Raw genomic sequence first — 13,645 nt, 5'->3', positions numbered from 1 at the left:
GTCAAAAGCCTTGCTAAAATCCATGTAGACTACATCAATTACGCTACCCTCATCGACCCTCCTTGTCACCTCCTCGAAAAATTCAATCAAGTTAGTCAGACACGACCTCCCCATAACAAATCCGTGCTGACTGTCCTTGATTAGTCCGTGCCTTTCTCAGTGTCAGTTTATCCTGTCCCTCAGAATTGATTCCAATAATTTGCCCACCACCGAGGTTAGGCTGACTGGCCTGTAATTACTCAGTCTAACCTTTGCTCCCTTTTTAAACAATGGTACAACGTTAGCAGTCCTCCAATCCTCCGGCACTACGCCTGTATCTTAAATCTGTGTCCTCTGGTTACCGACCCTCCTGCCAGTGGAAACAGTTTCTCCCTATTTACTCTGTCAAAACCCTTCACAATTTTGGACACCTCTATTAAATCTCCTCTTATCCTTCTCTACTCTAACGAGAACCACCCCAGCTTCTCCAGTCTCTCTGCATAACTGAAGTCCCTCATCCCTGGTACCATTCTAGTAAATCTCCTCTGCACCCCCTCTAAGGCCTTGACATCGTTCCTACAGTGTGGTGCCCAGAATTGGACACAGTACTCCAGCTGAAGCCTAACCAGTTATTTATAAAGGTTTAGCATAACTCCCTTGCTTTTATACTTCACACCTGTTTATAAACCCAAGGATCTCGTATACTTTTTTTTAAAAACAACCTTCTCAACTTGTCCTGCCACCTTCAAAGATTTGTGTTTCTTTTCCAAATATTTATCCACTTCCCATTTAAAAGATAACGTGGATTCTGTTTCCACCATGAGTAGGGTGTTCCATGTCGTCACAACCCTCTGGAATGTCCTATCAGAAACGGTGGTAGAAGCAGAAGCAGCATTTTCAAAATAAATGACAGGAATACGAGGGTACAGGACCAGGAGACACCACTACTGCTCACCTGGACAGTCCTAAAAGCTCAATAAATACCATTAACGACTCTACATATTATATCCGCCAGTCGCCTTCTCTGCCACATATCTATCCAGAGCCCCTTGAATTTGATGACACAAATCCACCTGCTCTGACAGCCTGTTCTATGCACTCACCACCCTCTGCATAAGGTAGCCAAATCGAAATGGTCTGTTCCAAAGATAACACAAGGATGCAAAATACCAAAGGTTATTTGATAAATCGCCTCAGGCAGAAATGCGGGGTCTGAATAATTCTATCTTTATATGTCTGTGGTGAGTGAACAACAGAAGTTATTTCTTCTGCTTATGCCACCCACCATTGGAATTGAGCACTCTTTAATTCAGATGTAACATGGCCAGATATGGGTAAAGCTCTCTGCTCTGCCCCAACCACATGACCCAATTTCTAAAAATCCACAACACAACATTTCTACTTCCTACATCAGCAACCCCTTTGTAACATCCTTTCCCTACGAGCTGAAAGATTTGGTACATGATTTAGACACTGAAGGGTGCGGATGAGCAGATACCTAGGGTTTCAAATCCATCATTCGATAAAAGTGCGAGCGCAGGTAGATACAGCTGTAAAAAAGGCCAACAGCGTTTTGGGGTTTATAAAGAGGGGCAGGCTGGATTGGCCTCCTTCTGTGCCATACCATTCTATGATTCTACGAGAGTACAAGAGGAAAGAAGTAGTGATAAATTTGTACAAAACAGTGTTTAGGAGCACTGTGTGCAGTTTTAAGTGCCACATTATAGAAACGACATTAAAGCAATAGAGAGAGTAGAGCATAGATTCATTAGCATAATGACAGAGATGGGAAACTAGTTATAAGGAGAGACTTGAGATACTGGTACTATTTTCACCTATTTTCTGTGCTGTAAATTCTACGTAACAGGGCCTGGAGTAAATGCAGGACTCTGTACCTACCTTGGTGACCATCTGACTCATGTATACCAGTGCAGGGGTCACCACTGCGTGTCGGAAATCAGAGGTGGGAAACAGAGCCGCTGTAACATTTAGGTAAACCAGCTGAAAGAAAACGCAAACTCTGCATCAACGATAGAAAGTCATGATGGAAACAGATTTCTGCTGCCGCATTCATCCTAAAGGTCAGTGAACACAAAATTAATTTCATCTCCATCGGTAGCAGTGAGTTACTTGAGGACAGAGATTTTACTCATTCTTTTCATTGCCAGTATGCTCCCCTCCTGAAGACATTGACTCGCTTGCTGGGGAAAGGTGAAAGGGACGACGAGCACCCTCACTCAGTTAGCCACTCCTCACGCGTGAGCCTCAACAGCATTGGAAGGCTACTCGACTGCAGGGCCATCACAGCCAAGCCTGATCCTATCCTCCATGTCCATAAAGGTATTGTTGGATAACAACCAGGAGACAGATTCTCCTCCTTCAACAGGGGTGCTGAGGCCAAAGGTAGCACCCCTATCGATGCTCGGGGTGAGATCAGCTAACTCAGCACAGACTAGTGACTGTCCTTGCGTACATAGCTCAGCTACTCAATGGACAACCCACTGAACCATTAGTGGTGCTGAGATGCACCGTAATAATCCAAAGCAGCATTAGGAACTCAATACCTTTTGACTCTTGTGGATACAAACCTGCAATGTTACCTTTCCACATAACACTGCGGCTTAGGGTTCCCAACCCTCCCAGAATGACAGGGAGTTTCCCGGAATTGGTAATTCCTATACCGAGCGCAGCCTTCAGCAGCCTGGGAGATCAGTGATTTAAATTTCCCGCTGCAGTGCAACAGACACTTGAACAACAGACACTTATGTGGGGTACTGTAAATAATTACTGACTGTTAGCTTGTGTTGGGAGTCAGAACGGGGGTGGGGTTAAACCGCATTAATTTTAAAGAGAATCATCTCCCAGACTTTTCCACGGAGCTAGTCACTGGATACTGCTCAGAACCGTCACCTACTGAGATCTGTGACTGGCTGGGGCGTGGGGGAAATCGGGAGTCAGAAGTCGGCGGGGGGGGGGGGGGTGCTCTGAAATCGGACCGGGGCAAGAGGAAGACTGAGGAACAGGGGCTTGGTTGCAGAGACGGAGACTGGGGAATGAGGACTTGGAGAGAGAAATGGAGACTGGGGAAATAGAGCTTGGGGACAGAGATAGAGACTGGGGAATGGGAGCTCATGGGGAGAGATGAAGACTGGGGGATGGGGGATGGGGGCTCGGGAGCGAGGAAGGCAGGGGATGGGAGATCGGGGGAGAGAAGGGGACTGGGGGTTGGGGCTCAAACGGGGAGGAGAATGGGGTGGGGGTAGGCGTAGGGACCAGCTTTTCCTGCAGAACCAGGAGGAGCAGCAGCAGCAACATGGTGAGTGGTTGCGGCACTGAGAGAGGAGCAGCCAGTAAAGGGGTGAGTGAAACCTGGGGACCTTACCTATAGTAAAAGATTGTTTTCATTGGTGGGCGAATAGAGAACTAGGGACTGGAAACCAAGGATTCCCACTGGGAGAAGGGAGTAGAACTCCCCTGCTCTTTCTTAAAATAGTGCCATGGAATTTTTTACGTACACCTGAGAGGGCAGACAGAGCCTCAGTTTAATGTCTCATCCAAAAGACGGCACCTCCGACAGTGTTGCTTGCCCTTAGTACTGCACTGGAGTGTCAGCCTAGATTATGTCCTCAAGTCTCTGGAGTGGGACTTGAATCCACCTCCTTCTAACTCAGAGGTGAGAGTGCTACCCACGGCTAACACCTAAAGAGAGAGAAATTAATATTTATTTGAAATAGTCACAGTGGCGATTTTGCCCCAACATACTTCAAATCAGGATTTTGGTTCTGTTTATGTGCCACTCTAAAGATGATTTCATCCTCAATGTATTCCAAGCTCTGTATGAGTTGTATCAATTTCGGTAAAGTGACTCAAGTCCCCCTGCTTCTGGAAAACATCAATTTCCTTTTAAGGACTTGGACTGTTCAGATTTGAAAGAAGGTGAACAACAGGAGACTTTACAGAGATATACAAGGCCAAGTGGAATAGAAAATCCTGAGCACTATTTCAAGTTATAAACTATTGCAGGACAATGGGAATATAGGTATAAACTTGAAAAAGTTAATTTCAGGATGCACTTCTCCAGAGTGATCGATATATGGAATGGTAGCCTGGGTAGTGGAGGCAAAGCACTCTGAAGCACAAGAGGCAGTTAGATGGTGTGATGGGTGGACTATCAGTTTTTATGGAAGGCTGAGCTAAATGGGTCAACACTGCTTCATCTGTACTTATCTTGGTACTTAAAGGCCCTATTCATACAATATTCAGGATGCGCCTTCAAGCAGGCATGCAGATAGGTTTACCTTGTCTAATCCAGGAAACGTGGCCCGACCTTTGGCCTGCAGCTGGTCCTCCAGTTCCTGCACACTTTGTCGAAGGGTTGATTGAACACAGCTGCATGCAGCTTCAGGGAACATCTGGGATAGGTCATACAACTGGCTGCAAATAAAAAAGTCATGAACAAAATTCCAATGAGCATGGAAAGCTGCGCATGTGTGTGTGCACATGCTTGCGCATAATGCAAACATTTCTCATAGTTAGCTTCCTCTTCGCAAGGATGATACTGGAACTGAGAGGTTACCCCTATCAGGAAAGATTGAACGGGCTGGAGCGCTTTTCTCTGGAAAAGAGAAGGCTGAGGGGTGACCTAATACAGGTCTTTAACATTATAAAAGGGTTTGATAGGGTAGATGTAGAGGAGTTGTTTCCACTTACAGGGGAGGCCAAAACTAGGGGCCATAAATATAAGATAGTTACTAATTAATCCAATAGGGAATTCAGGAGAAACTTCTTTACCCAAAGAGTGGTGAGAATGTGGAATTCATTACCACAAGGAGTAATTGAGGCGAATAACACAGATGCATTTAAGGGGAAGCTAGATAAACACATGAGGGGGAATGGAATAGAAGGTTATGCTGATAGGGTTAGATGAAGAGGGATGGGAGGAGGCTCATGTGGAGCATAAACACATGCATGGACCAGTTGGGCTGAATGACCTGTTTCTGTGCTGTGCATTTCATGTAAATCTTCATACTCCCTTCAGCTGCTTACTGGGGTATGGTTCCATGTCAGTTGCGGCCCTCCAGTAACTCACCCGAGTAGCCTTAATTAAAGCGAAAAGCTGAATGACCAACCGACCTTAGGGGGCATCACAGCCGAGCCACTTTCTGTCCTCCTCTGCAGGTGTGTACCCAGAATAGTTGCTTGACAGCGATCAGGAGCTGGAATCTAACGGGCACGAAGGCCAATCGTCACCCTGGCTGATATCAGCACAGGTGTGAAAGAATCTAACCTGGGACTTTCCCGATCCATACGGCTCAACAATTCACTGCCTTCAGCAGCTGAGCCATCGGAGAATTTCTCGTTTGATCAGCTGATGGGGAGGGATGAAGATTGGGGGATGGGGGCTCGGGAGCGAGGAAGACAGGGGATGGGAGGTCAGGGGAGAGAAGGGGACTGCGGAACAGGGGAGAGAAAGGGACTGGGGGTTGGGGCTGAAACAGGGAGGAGAATGGGTTGGGGGTGGGCGTAGGGATCAGCTTTTCCTGCAGAGCCTGGAGGAGCAGCAGCAGCAACGTGGTGAGTGGATGTGGCACTGAGAGAGGAGCAGCCAGTAAAGGGGTGAGTGAAACCTGGGGACCTTCTGTGGGCAAATAGTGAAAGATTGTTTTCATTGGTGGGCAAATGGAGATCGAGGGAATGGAAACCAAGGATTCCCACCGGAAGAACCAAAGGAGAAACATAGAAAACATAGAAAATAGGAGCAAGAGTAGGCCATTTGGCCCTTCAGGTCTGCTCCGCCATTCAAAATGATCATGGCTGATCGTCTAACTCAGTACCCTGTTCCCGCTTTTACCCCATGTCCCTTGATCCCTTGAAGGGAGTAGAACTCCCCTGCTCTTCCTTAAAATAGTGCCATGGAATTTTTTATGTACACCTGAAAGGGCAGACAGAGCCTCAGTTTAATGTCTCATCCAAAAGACTGCACCTCCGACAGTGCAGCTTGCCCTCAGTACTGCACTGGAGGGTCAGCCTAGATTATGTCCTCAAGTCTCTGGAGTGGGACTTGAATTTACTACTTTCTGACTCCCTTCCACAGTTCAGCAGTCTATAATAAACTCAACAACTTGCACTTATATAGCACCTTTAACGCACTAAAACGTCCCAAAGCGCTTCACAGGAGCGTAATCAGGCAATAATTGACACTGAGCTAAACAAGGGGACATTAGGACAGGTGACCAAAAGCTTGGTCAAAGAGGTGGGTTTTAAGGAGCATCGTAAAGGAGGAGAGGTAGAGAGGCAGAGAGGTTTAGGGAGGGAATTCCAGAGCATAGGGCCTAGATGGCTGAAGGCACGGCCGCCAATGGTGGAACAATGAAAATCGGGGATGCGCAAGAGGCCAGAATTGAAGGAATGCAAAGATCTCGGAGGGTTGCAGAGCTGGAGGAGGTTACAGAGATAGGGTGGGGCGAGGCCATGGAGAGATTTGAACATGAGGATTGTAACTCCCAACAGAGTTACAGCTCCCTTCTTAGTCCTTGACGTTAAAAAAAAAATTCCCACTGAGTGGTGCATAGCAGGGCGATGCCAGGGGTGGCATTCTCCCCTCCCCAATACAATAGTACTTAGGCTAATTGTGGAACTCTTAACGCTGCCCAGGCTAATCCTGGCCAACTCGGGACAGACCAGGGATTAAACCTGGTACTTTCCTGCAATTTACTGGATAAAAAAAAACTCAGCTAATTTTTTTAAATTTAAAAAAGAAGTGATTTTCAAACTGCACTTGTCATTTTTTTACTGGCTGTCTGATCTTAGTTTAAAATTTCACGCCAACCCAACAATACAGAAAAATGGCAAAATAAAGAACAGACTGAATTCTATGGGAAGAGAAAATTTTCCCGACATGTAATATATACCTAAATATATAAACAAGTATCTAACAATAAAATTAAAAATCTACAATCCCCCTAAGACTGTCTCATACTTACGGCACCATCCTGTCAATTGTCTTCAGCTCTGCTGGCTGCGTGGTTGCCAGCTCCCCAACATATTCCCACAGGAAACCAAACAGTTTCTGCCAACAGATTACAGTCACATCATGAAGGATGATAAATGTTAATTTTTTTTTAATGGAACCATGAAATTTACAGCGCAGGAGGTCACCATTGGATCCATCACACCTGGTGCCAGCTCTTTGCTGGAGCAATCCAAAACTAAATCTCGCTGCTCCACTCTCTCCCCATTGCCCTGGATCTTCCTCTGCTTCAAACGCTTATCCAGTTTGCCCTTAAAAGATGCAACAGTCTGCCTCAACCACTCCTTGTGGCAAAGCATTCCAAAGCACTCCAACTACCCTTTCTCAAAGAAATTATACCACAACTAATAGCAGTGAAATTCCTAAACCCGCTAACAAAACCCTTCACAAATCTTCTCTGTACCAGTGGAAATAGTCCCAGTATCTCAAGTGTCCCCTCATAACTATAGTTTCCCATCCCTGGCATCATCCTGGTACATCTACACTATACACTCTATGCTTTAATGTCCTTTCTATAATTATATAGAATTTACAGCACAGAAACAGGCCATTCGGCCCAATTGGTCTATGCTGGTGTTTATTTTTTTTTTATTCGTTCACGGGATGTGGGCGTCGCTGGCAAGGCCGGCATTTATTGCCCATCCCTAATTGCCCTCGAGAAGGTGGTGGTGAGCCGCCTTCTTGAACCGCTGCAGTCCGTGTGGTGACGGTTCGCCCACAGTGCTGTTAGGAAGGGAGTTCCAGGATTTTGACCCAGCGACGATGAAGGAATGGCAATATATTTCCAAGTCGGGATGGTGTGTGACTTGGAGGGGAACGTGCAGGTGGTGTTGTTCCCATGCGCCTGCTGCCCTTGTCCTTCTAGGTGGTAGAGGTCGTGGGTTTGGGAGGTGCTGTCGAAGAAGCCTTGGCGAGTTGCTGCAGTGCATCCTGTGGATGGTGCACACTGCAGCCACAGTGCGCCGGTGGTGAAGGGAGTGAATGTTCCTTCACCACCGGCGCACTGTGGCTGCAGTGCTCCACACGAGCCTCCACCCATGCAACACAAGCTTCCTCCCACCCAACGGGGCACCAAAACCTGCACACAGGACTCTAACTGTGGCCTAACCAATGTTTTCTACAAATTATTATTACTTTTGCACTCTATGCCCCTATTTATAAAACCCAGAATGCGGCTGGCTTCTTTTATGGCTTTATCTCCCTACGCTTGCATTTTCAGGGAATTGTGTGTTTGAACCAAAGGTCTCTCTGCTCATCCACACCCTTCAGTGTCTTCCCATTGAGTGCACACTCCCATTCCTTGTTTATCCTCCCAAAATGTATTACCTCACACTTTTCCACATTAAAATTGCCTCTGCTGCCTGTCAGCCCATTTCATTAACCAGGAAACCCCGGACTGTCCTCCTTGCTGCTTGCCAACTTTTACGTCATCAGCATATTTCAAGATTGCGTTTCGTATGGTCTAAATCGTTTATTTACACACACATACACAGAACAAAACTGGAGCCAGCACTGACCCATGGGGTACACCACTTGTAGGTGGATGAATCTTGCTGTACGCTACTCACAGCAGAATGGTAAACACCTTCTTTGTACGTGCGTTAGAAAAGCTGTCCTAGTCCACATAACAGTCACTGTATTCCAAAAAGTAATTCACTGTGTGAAGCACTTTGAGACGTGACAAGTCTCTATGCAAATAAATAACTTTTTGAATTGTACAGGAAGATGAGCTGAAGGGGCAGTTTTACAACATGCAATGTATGTTTCACAACACTCCCTTACGATTATTCACAGTTTGAACGCAGTTATGTGTTCATATGTTTTATGGTGTAGTGCACAGTGTAGCTTATAAATCAGCATACAAGTGTTTAATAAAGCTGTATGGAGATACTTTGCTGTTTTAATGGATGTTTACTTTAACAACCTCTGTTGAAATAGCAGACAAAGTAATTTCATAGGAAGGTGCAGTGTGCAATTCCAAGGTTTGTGTGTGGTTCCATGTACATAAGAAAAGATATTAGGCAACTCGAGATGGGTAATAAATGCGGTTATGTCAGCATCGCCCACATCCCAAGAACAAATATAATTTTTTTTTAAAAAAGAGATAGCGAGGGATATGGAGCCAGTCTTACATAGTGCCTTGCAGTCCACTTGCAGGCTGTTTCTGATGGATGATACAGAATGACAATTGCATGTTGGATCCTTTATGATATAAAGGACTCACCTCTAACTTGGCTTTGTTTCCTGCTGCAAGACTCGGGTGGTTACACTTCTGAATGCGCTCCACTATTAGGCACTGTTTTTCCGCTACCTGTCCCGTTAGCAGGGACTTCAGATCAACATACGACTCGGGGACTGTGAAAATAAAACCATTAGAACGAGATCAGGAAGGAAACCTGCCGCCCTTATCCGGTCTGGCTTGTACGTGACTCCAGTCCCACACTAACATGGTGTTGGCCCGTGGCTCAGTGGGTAGCGCTCTCGACTGAGTCAGAAAGTTCTGTGTTCAAGTTCCACTCCAGAGACTTGAGCACATAATCTAAGATGACATTCCCAGTGCAGTACTGAGGGAGTGCTGCACTGTCAAAGGTGCCGTCTTTGAGATGAAACATAAAACCGAGGCCCCGTCTGCCTTCTCAGGTGGACGTAAAAGATCCCATGGCCACTATTTCGAAGAGCAGGGGAGTTCTCCGCAATGTCCTGGCCAATATTCATCCCTCATCCAACATCACTAAAGCAGATTTTCTGGTCATTATTGTGGGAGCTTGCTGTGTGCAAATTGGTTGCCGTGTTTCCTACATTACAACAGTGTACTTCATTGACTGTAATATGCTTTGGGACGTCCTGAGGTCGTGAAAGGTACGATAGAAATGCAAGTTCTTGCTTTCAACGTGGTTGACTCTTAACTGCCCTCTGAAGTGGCCTAGCAAGCCGCTCGATACAAACAAGGACTGCAGCGGTTCAAGATGAAGGCCTATCCACCACTTTCTTAGATCTAGGTCTTTACAGTTCATATTAAAAATGACTTAAAAGAAAGAATTTTGAAAGCGCCTTTCACGAGCTCAGGGCATCCCAAAGCGCTTTACAGCCAATAACATATGTTTTGAAGTATGGTTACTGTTGTAACTTAGGAAACGCGGCAGCCAATTTGCACACAGCAATGAAATAAATGACCAGATAATCTGTTTTTTAGTGATGTTGGTTGAGGGATTAATACTGGCCAGGTCACCAGGGATAACTCCCCTGCTCTCCTTGATAATAGTGCCATGGGATCTTTTTATGTCGTTTTACTTCTGTCATTCCTCCATTTTTTAAGAAGTGGAGGAATGACAGAGGCACTAAGAAAGGCCACGGTCATGTGCAATCCGCCACAGGTGCACTAACCGTACCTGTGGGATTCCTAGGAACAAGGCCATTGAAAAATTTGCTCTCTGAAGCATTGAGGAGGATGGTACAAGCAGAGATGTTTCAGTGCAGTGTCTTCAGTGCAGGTGTGTTTCCCGTGCTGTACGTGAAACTACTATGCTGTGGATGGCACAGCTGACACTAAAGTGGGCAGAAACGACGAGCCAGGCACTCCCATCAACAACTTGCATTTATATAGCACCTTTAACATAGAAAAACGTCCCCAAGGCGCTTCACAGGAGCGTAATCAGACAAAATTTGACACCGCTACCTACGTATTAGAGATATTAGGACAAGTGACCAAAAGCTTGGTCAAAGAGGTAGGTTTTAAGGAGCGTCATAAAGGAGAAGAGAGAGGCGGAGAGGTTTAGGGAGTGAATTCCAGGGCGTAGGGCCTAAGCAACTGAAGGTACGGTCGCCAATGGTGGGGCAAAGGAAATCAGGGATGCACAAGAGGCCAGAGTTGGAGGAATGCAGAGTTCTGGTTGATTTGAAAGGGAGGGGGGCTATACCATCACACCTGGAACTGTTCCCAAACCCAAGTAAACATCAAAGAGGAACCTATAAATTTATTTCATTTCCCTGCCTCCCAAAAATGTCTGAAAACACCCTTATCTTTGACCATAATTTTTGGTCTCTTTACCCCTCGATTTCTTCTGTTTTAAAATATTTTGCACACAGTGAAAAAAAGGTCTCAGCTAGAATCAGGGTGAGCATTTGATGTTAACAACAAAAAAACCCACTGCAAAACTGTTGCCTAGTTTTGTCTTTAAACCCTTCCTTGAACTCAGCCCGCCCTCCGAGCAATCTCCAGCCGTGTGTCCATGCCTGCATCCTCTGCTACTCCGACTATGGACTGTTGCTTGTTCCCTGCTATCTCCGCTCCATCGCTGGAGGAAGAGCATTCCTGCTGTCTGGAATTCTCTCCCCAAAACCCACTTGGCCTCACTACCTCCATCCGTCAAAAGCTCTCAAAATCTTTTCTCTTGGGGCTACTTCCCCTCTTTTCCCATTTGGGGGTTCACCAACCACCTCGTTAACCTTCAGATGGTTCTTTTATGTGAGGAGTGTGACACAAATACAAGTTGTTCTAACTTTTTAGTGGTTACTGTTTCTAATTTTATTTAGGTTAATTAATCAAATGCTTACTTTTTTAAAAACTTATTTACAGGAGGAGATGAAGGAAGGCACTACAGAGATGTTAGCTGTTGCGTGAAATCAGCCATTACAAACGGCACCAGTTGACTTACTATCCTTGGCTCATGGCTTTTATTAACTTAGTGGTATCTTGACAGCAGCTCCAGCAGTGCAGATGTGCCGCCCCAGCTCCAGCAGTGCAGATGTGCCGCCCCAGCTCCAGCAGTGCAGATGTGCCGCCCCAGCTCCAGCAGTGCAGATGTGCCGCCCCAGCTCCAGCAGTGCAGATGTGCCGCCCCAGCTCCAGCAGTGCAGATGTGCCGCCCCAGCTCCAGCAGTGCAGATGTGCCGCCCCAGCTCCAGCAGTGCAGATGTGCCGCCCCAGCTCCAGCAGTGCAGATGTGCCGCCCCAGCTCCAGCAGTGCAGATGTGCCGCCCCAGCTCCAGCAGTGCAGATGTGCCGCCCCAGCTCCAGCAGTGCAGATGTGCCGCCCCAGCTCCAGCAGTGCAGATGTGCCGCCCCAGCTCCAGCAGTGCAGATGTGCCGCCCCAGCTCCAGCAGTGCAGATGTGCCGCCCCAGCTCCAGCAGTGCAGATGTGCCGCCCCAGCTCCAGCAGTGCAGATGTGCCGCCCCAGCTCCAGCAGTGCAGATGTGCCGCCCCAGCTCCAGCAGTGCAGATGTGCCGCCCCAGCTCCAGCAGTGCAGATGTGCCGCCCCAACTCCAGCAGTGCAGATGTGCCGCCCCAACTCCAGCAGTGCAGATGTGCCGCCCCAACTCCAGCAGTGCAGATGTAACGCCCTAACTATGCAGCTGTTCCATCTTACTCCATCAGGCCAGTTGTTACAACCCCACAATGATGTGGTGCAGTTATGATTTTTAAAACATTCCTCAAACAGCTACTGCTACTAGCACAGAGCCAAGTCCTGGACCATAGTCTCACGCTAGCCCCTGCCCTTCCCAAAAAAGATGCCACTCACCAACAGAAGTCCATGACTTACCAGGAAAAGTAAAAGGGAGTTCGGTCTTGGCTGCTTCCATCATAGCATTCCTTTCCTCTTCGCTTGGTGCATTCTCTTTATTGGAGGTGGACTTGGTAGTTCTCTTCTCATCTACACCCTCATCGTTCTCACTTTCAGCATCGGAGTCTAGATCTGAATGACTGTCTTCATCATTCTCATCACTTTGGTTCTCTTCCTCAGTTTCAGCCTCGGTGCTATCTTCCTCATTTTCCTCTTCATTTTCACTACCCAGCTCTTCCTCTTCTTCCTCCTCCTCCTCCTCCTCCTCTAGTTTTCCTTCCTTTTAATAAAACAAAAATTGAAGTCAAACTCCATTTACCACTCAGACTTTTTTTGGGGGGGGGGGGCAAGTCACAATGCACAGTGGAAAACAAATATGGAAGACATCTGACAACAAAGTAATTTTCATTCAATTATATGATTAAGACACAAGATACTTTGATACCTAGAATATTTCAGTACTCAATCATGCAGATTGGGTAAAAATTATAGGAAATCAAGGATGAGAAAAGGCCATTCAGCCTACTGAAGCTCATCCCTCTAGTACATTAACTCTCCCTTCACGGCATCTAATTGCACTCTGAATAATCCCAATGTTATTTCCTCAAATATCTAGCTTGGTGGATTACTCTGAACGTTTGTCACCCTTTTCTGGGGTATGGTTCCACAAGTGCCACATCCTCTGGTTAGTTGCCCTAGTGGCCATTATTCATGTGCAAATGTTTACAGGCTATTCAACCATGCATGGCATCACAGTCAACCCTGCTCCTGTCGGCACGACATCCACTCATGTACAATTCAATAAATAACCCATCAGTGACTGGATCACACTGTTGCTTTTCATTGCTGGTTTAAAATGCTGGTTGCAATTACGCTTAATATGCGTAAGGCAGCCAAAGTTTACACCATCCACTGACGTAATTCAACAACAGCTCTGGATAGTACCTAATGATCTAAGAATAAGGTTGTATTAGGTGGGATGTAGTGAAACGGAGGGCGTAGGAGAGTAAGAAACTCAACTTGAGTAATTACGAGGATATTTATTTTCACAGGCATCTATCAAAAACTATAC

General features: G+C 46.4%; 1 protein-coding gene across 1 annotated transcript in view; it reads right to left on the bottom strand.

The window, feature by feature from the left end:
- The window catches only part of nop14 (NOP14 nucleolar protein homolog (yeast)), a 51,017-nt gene that overhangs the window by 8,409 nt on the left and 28,963 nt on the right, over nucleotides 1–13,645 (bottom strand). Inside the window, exons 9-13 of the mRNA XM_067982433.1 lie at nucleotides 12,553–12,853; nucleotides 9,234–9,364; nucleotides 6,963–7,048; nucleotides 4,278–4,413; nucleotides 1,879–1,980 (exon numbers count right to left, since the gene is read on the bottom strand). Coding sequence (XP_067838534.1) covers nucleotides 1,879–1,980; nucleotides 4,278–4,413; nucleotides 6,963–7,048; nucleotides 9,234–9,364; nucleotides 12,553–12,853 — 756 coding nt within the window. The remainder of the gene's footprint in view (nucleotides 1–1,878; nucleotides 1,981–4,277; nucleotides 4,414–6,962; nucleotides 7,049–9,233; nucleotides 9,365–12,552; nucleotides 12,854–13,645) is intronic.

The sequence above is a fragment of the Heptranchias perlo genome, chromosome 4 (assembly GCF_035084215.1).
Source record: "Heptranchias perlo isolate sHepPer1 chromosome 4, sHepPer1.hap1, whole genome shotgun sequence".
NCBI classification, from domain to species: Eukaryota; Metazoa; Chordata; class Chondrichthyes; order Hexanchiformes; family Hexanchidae; genus Heptranchias; species Heptranchias perlo.
This window is presented reverse-complemented; position numbering and strand designations above follow the sequence as displayed.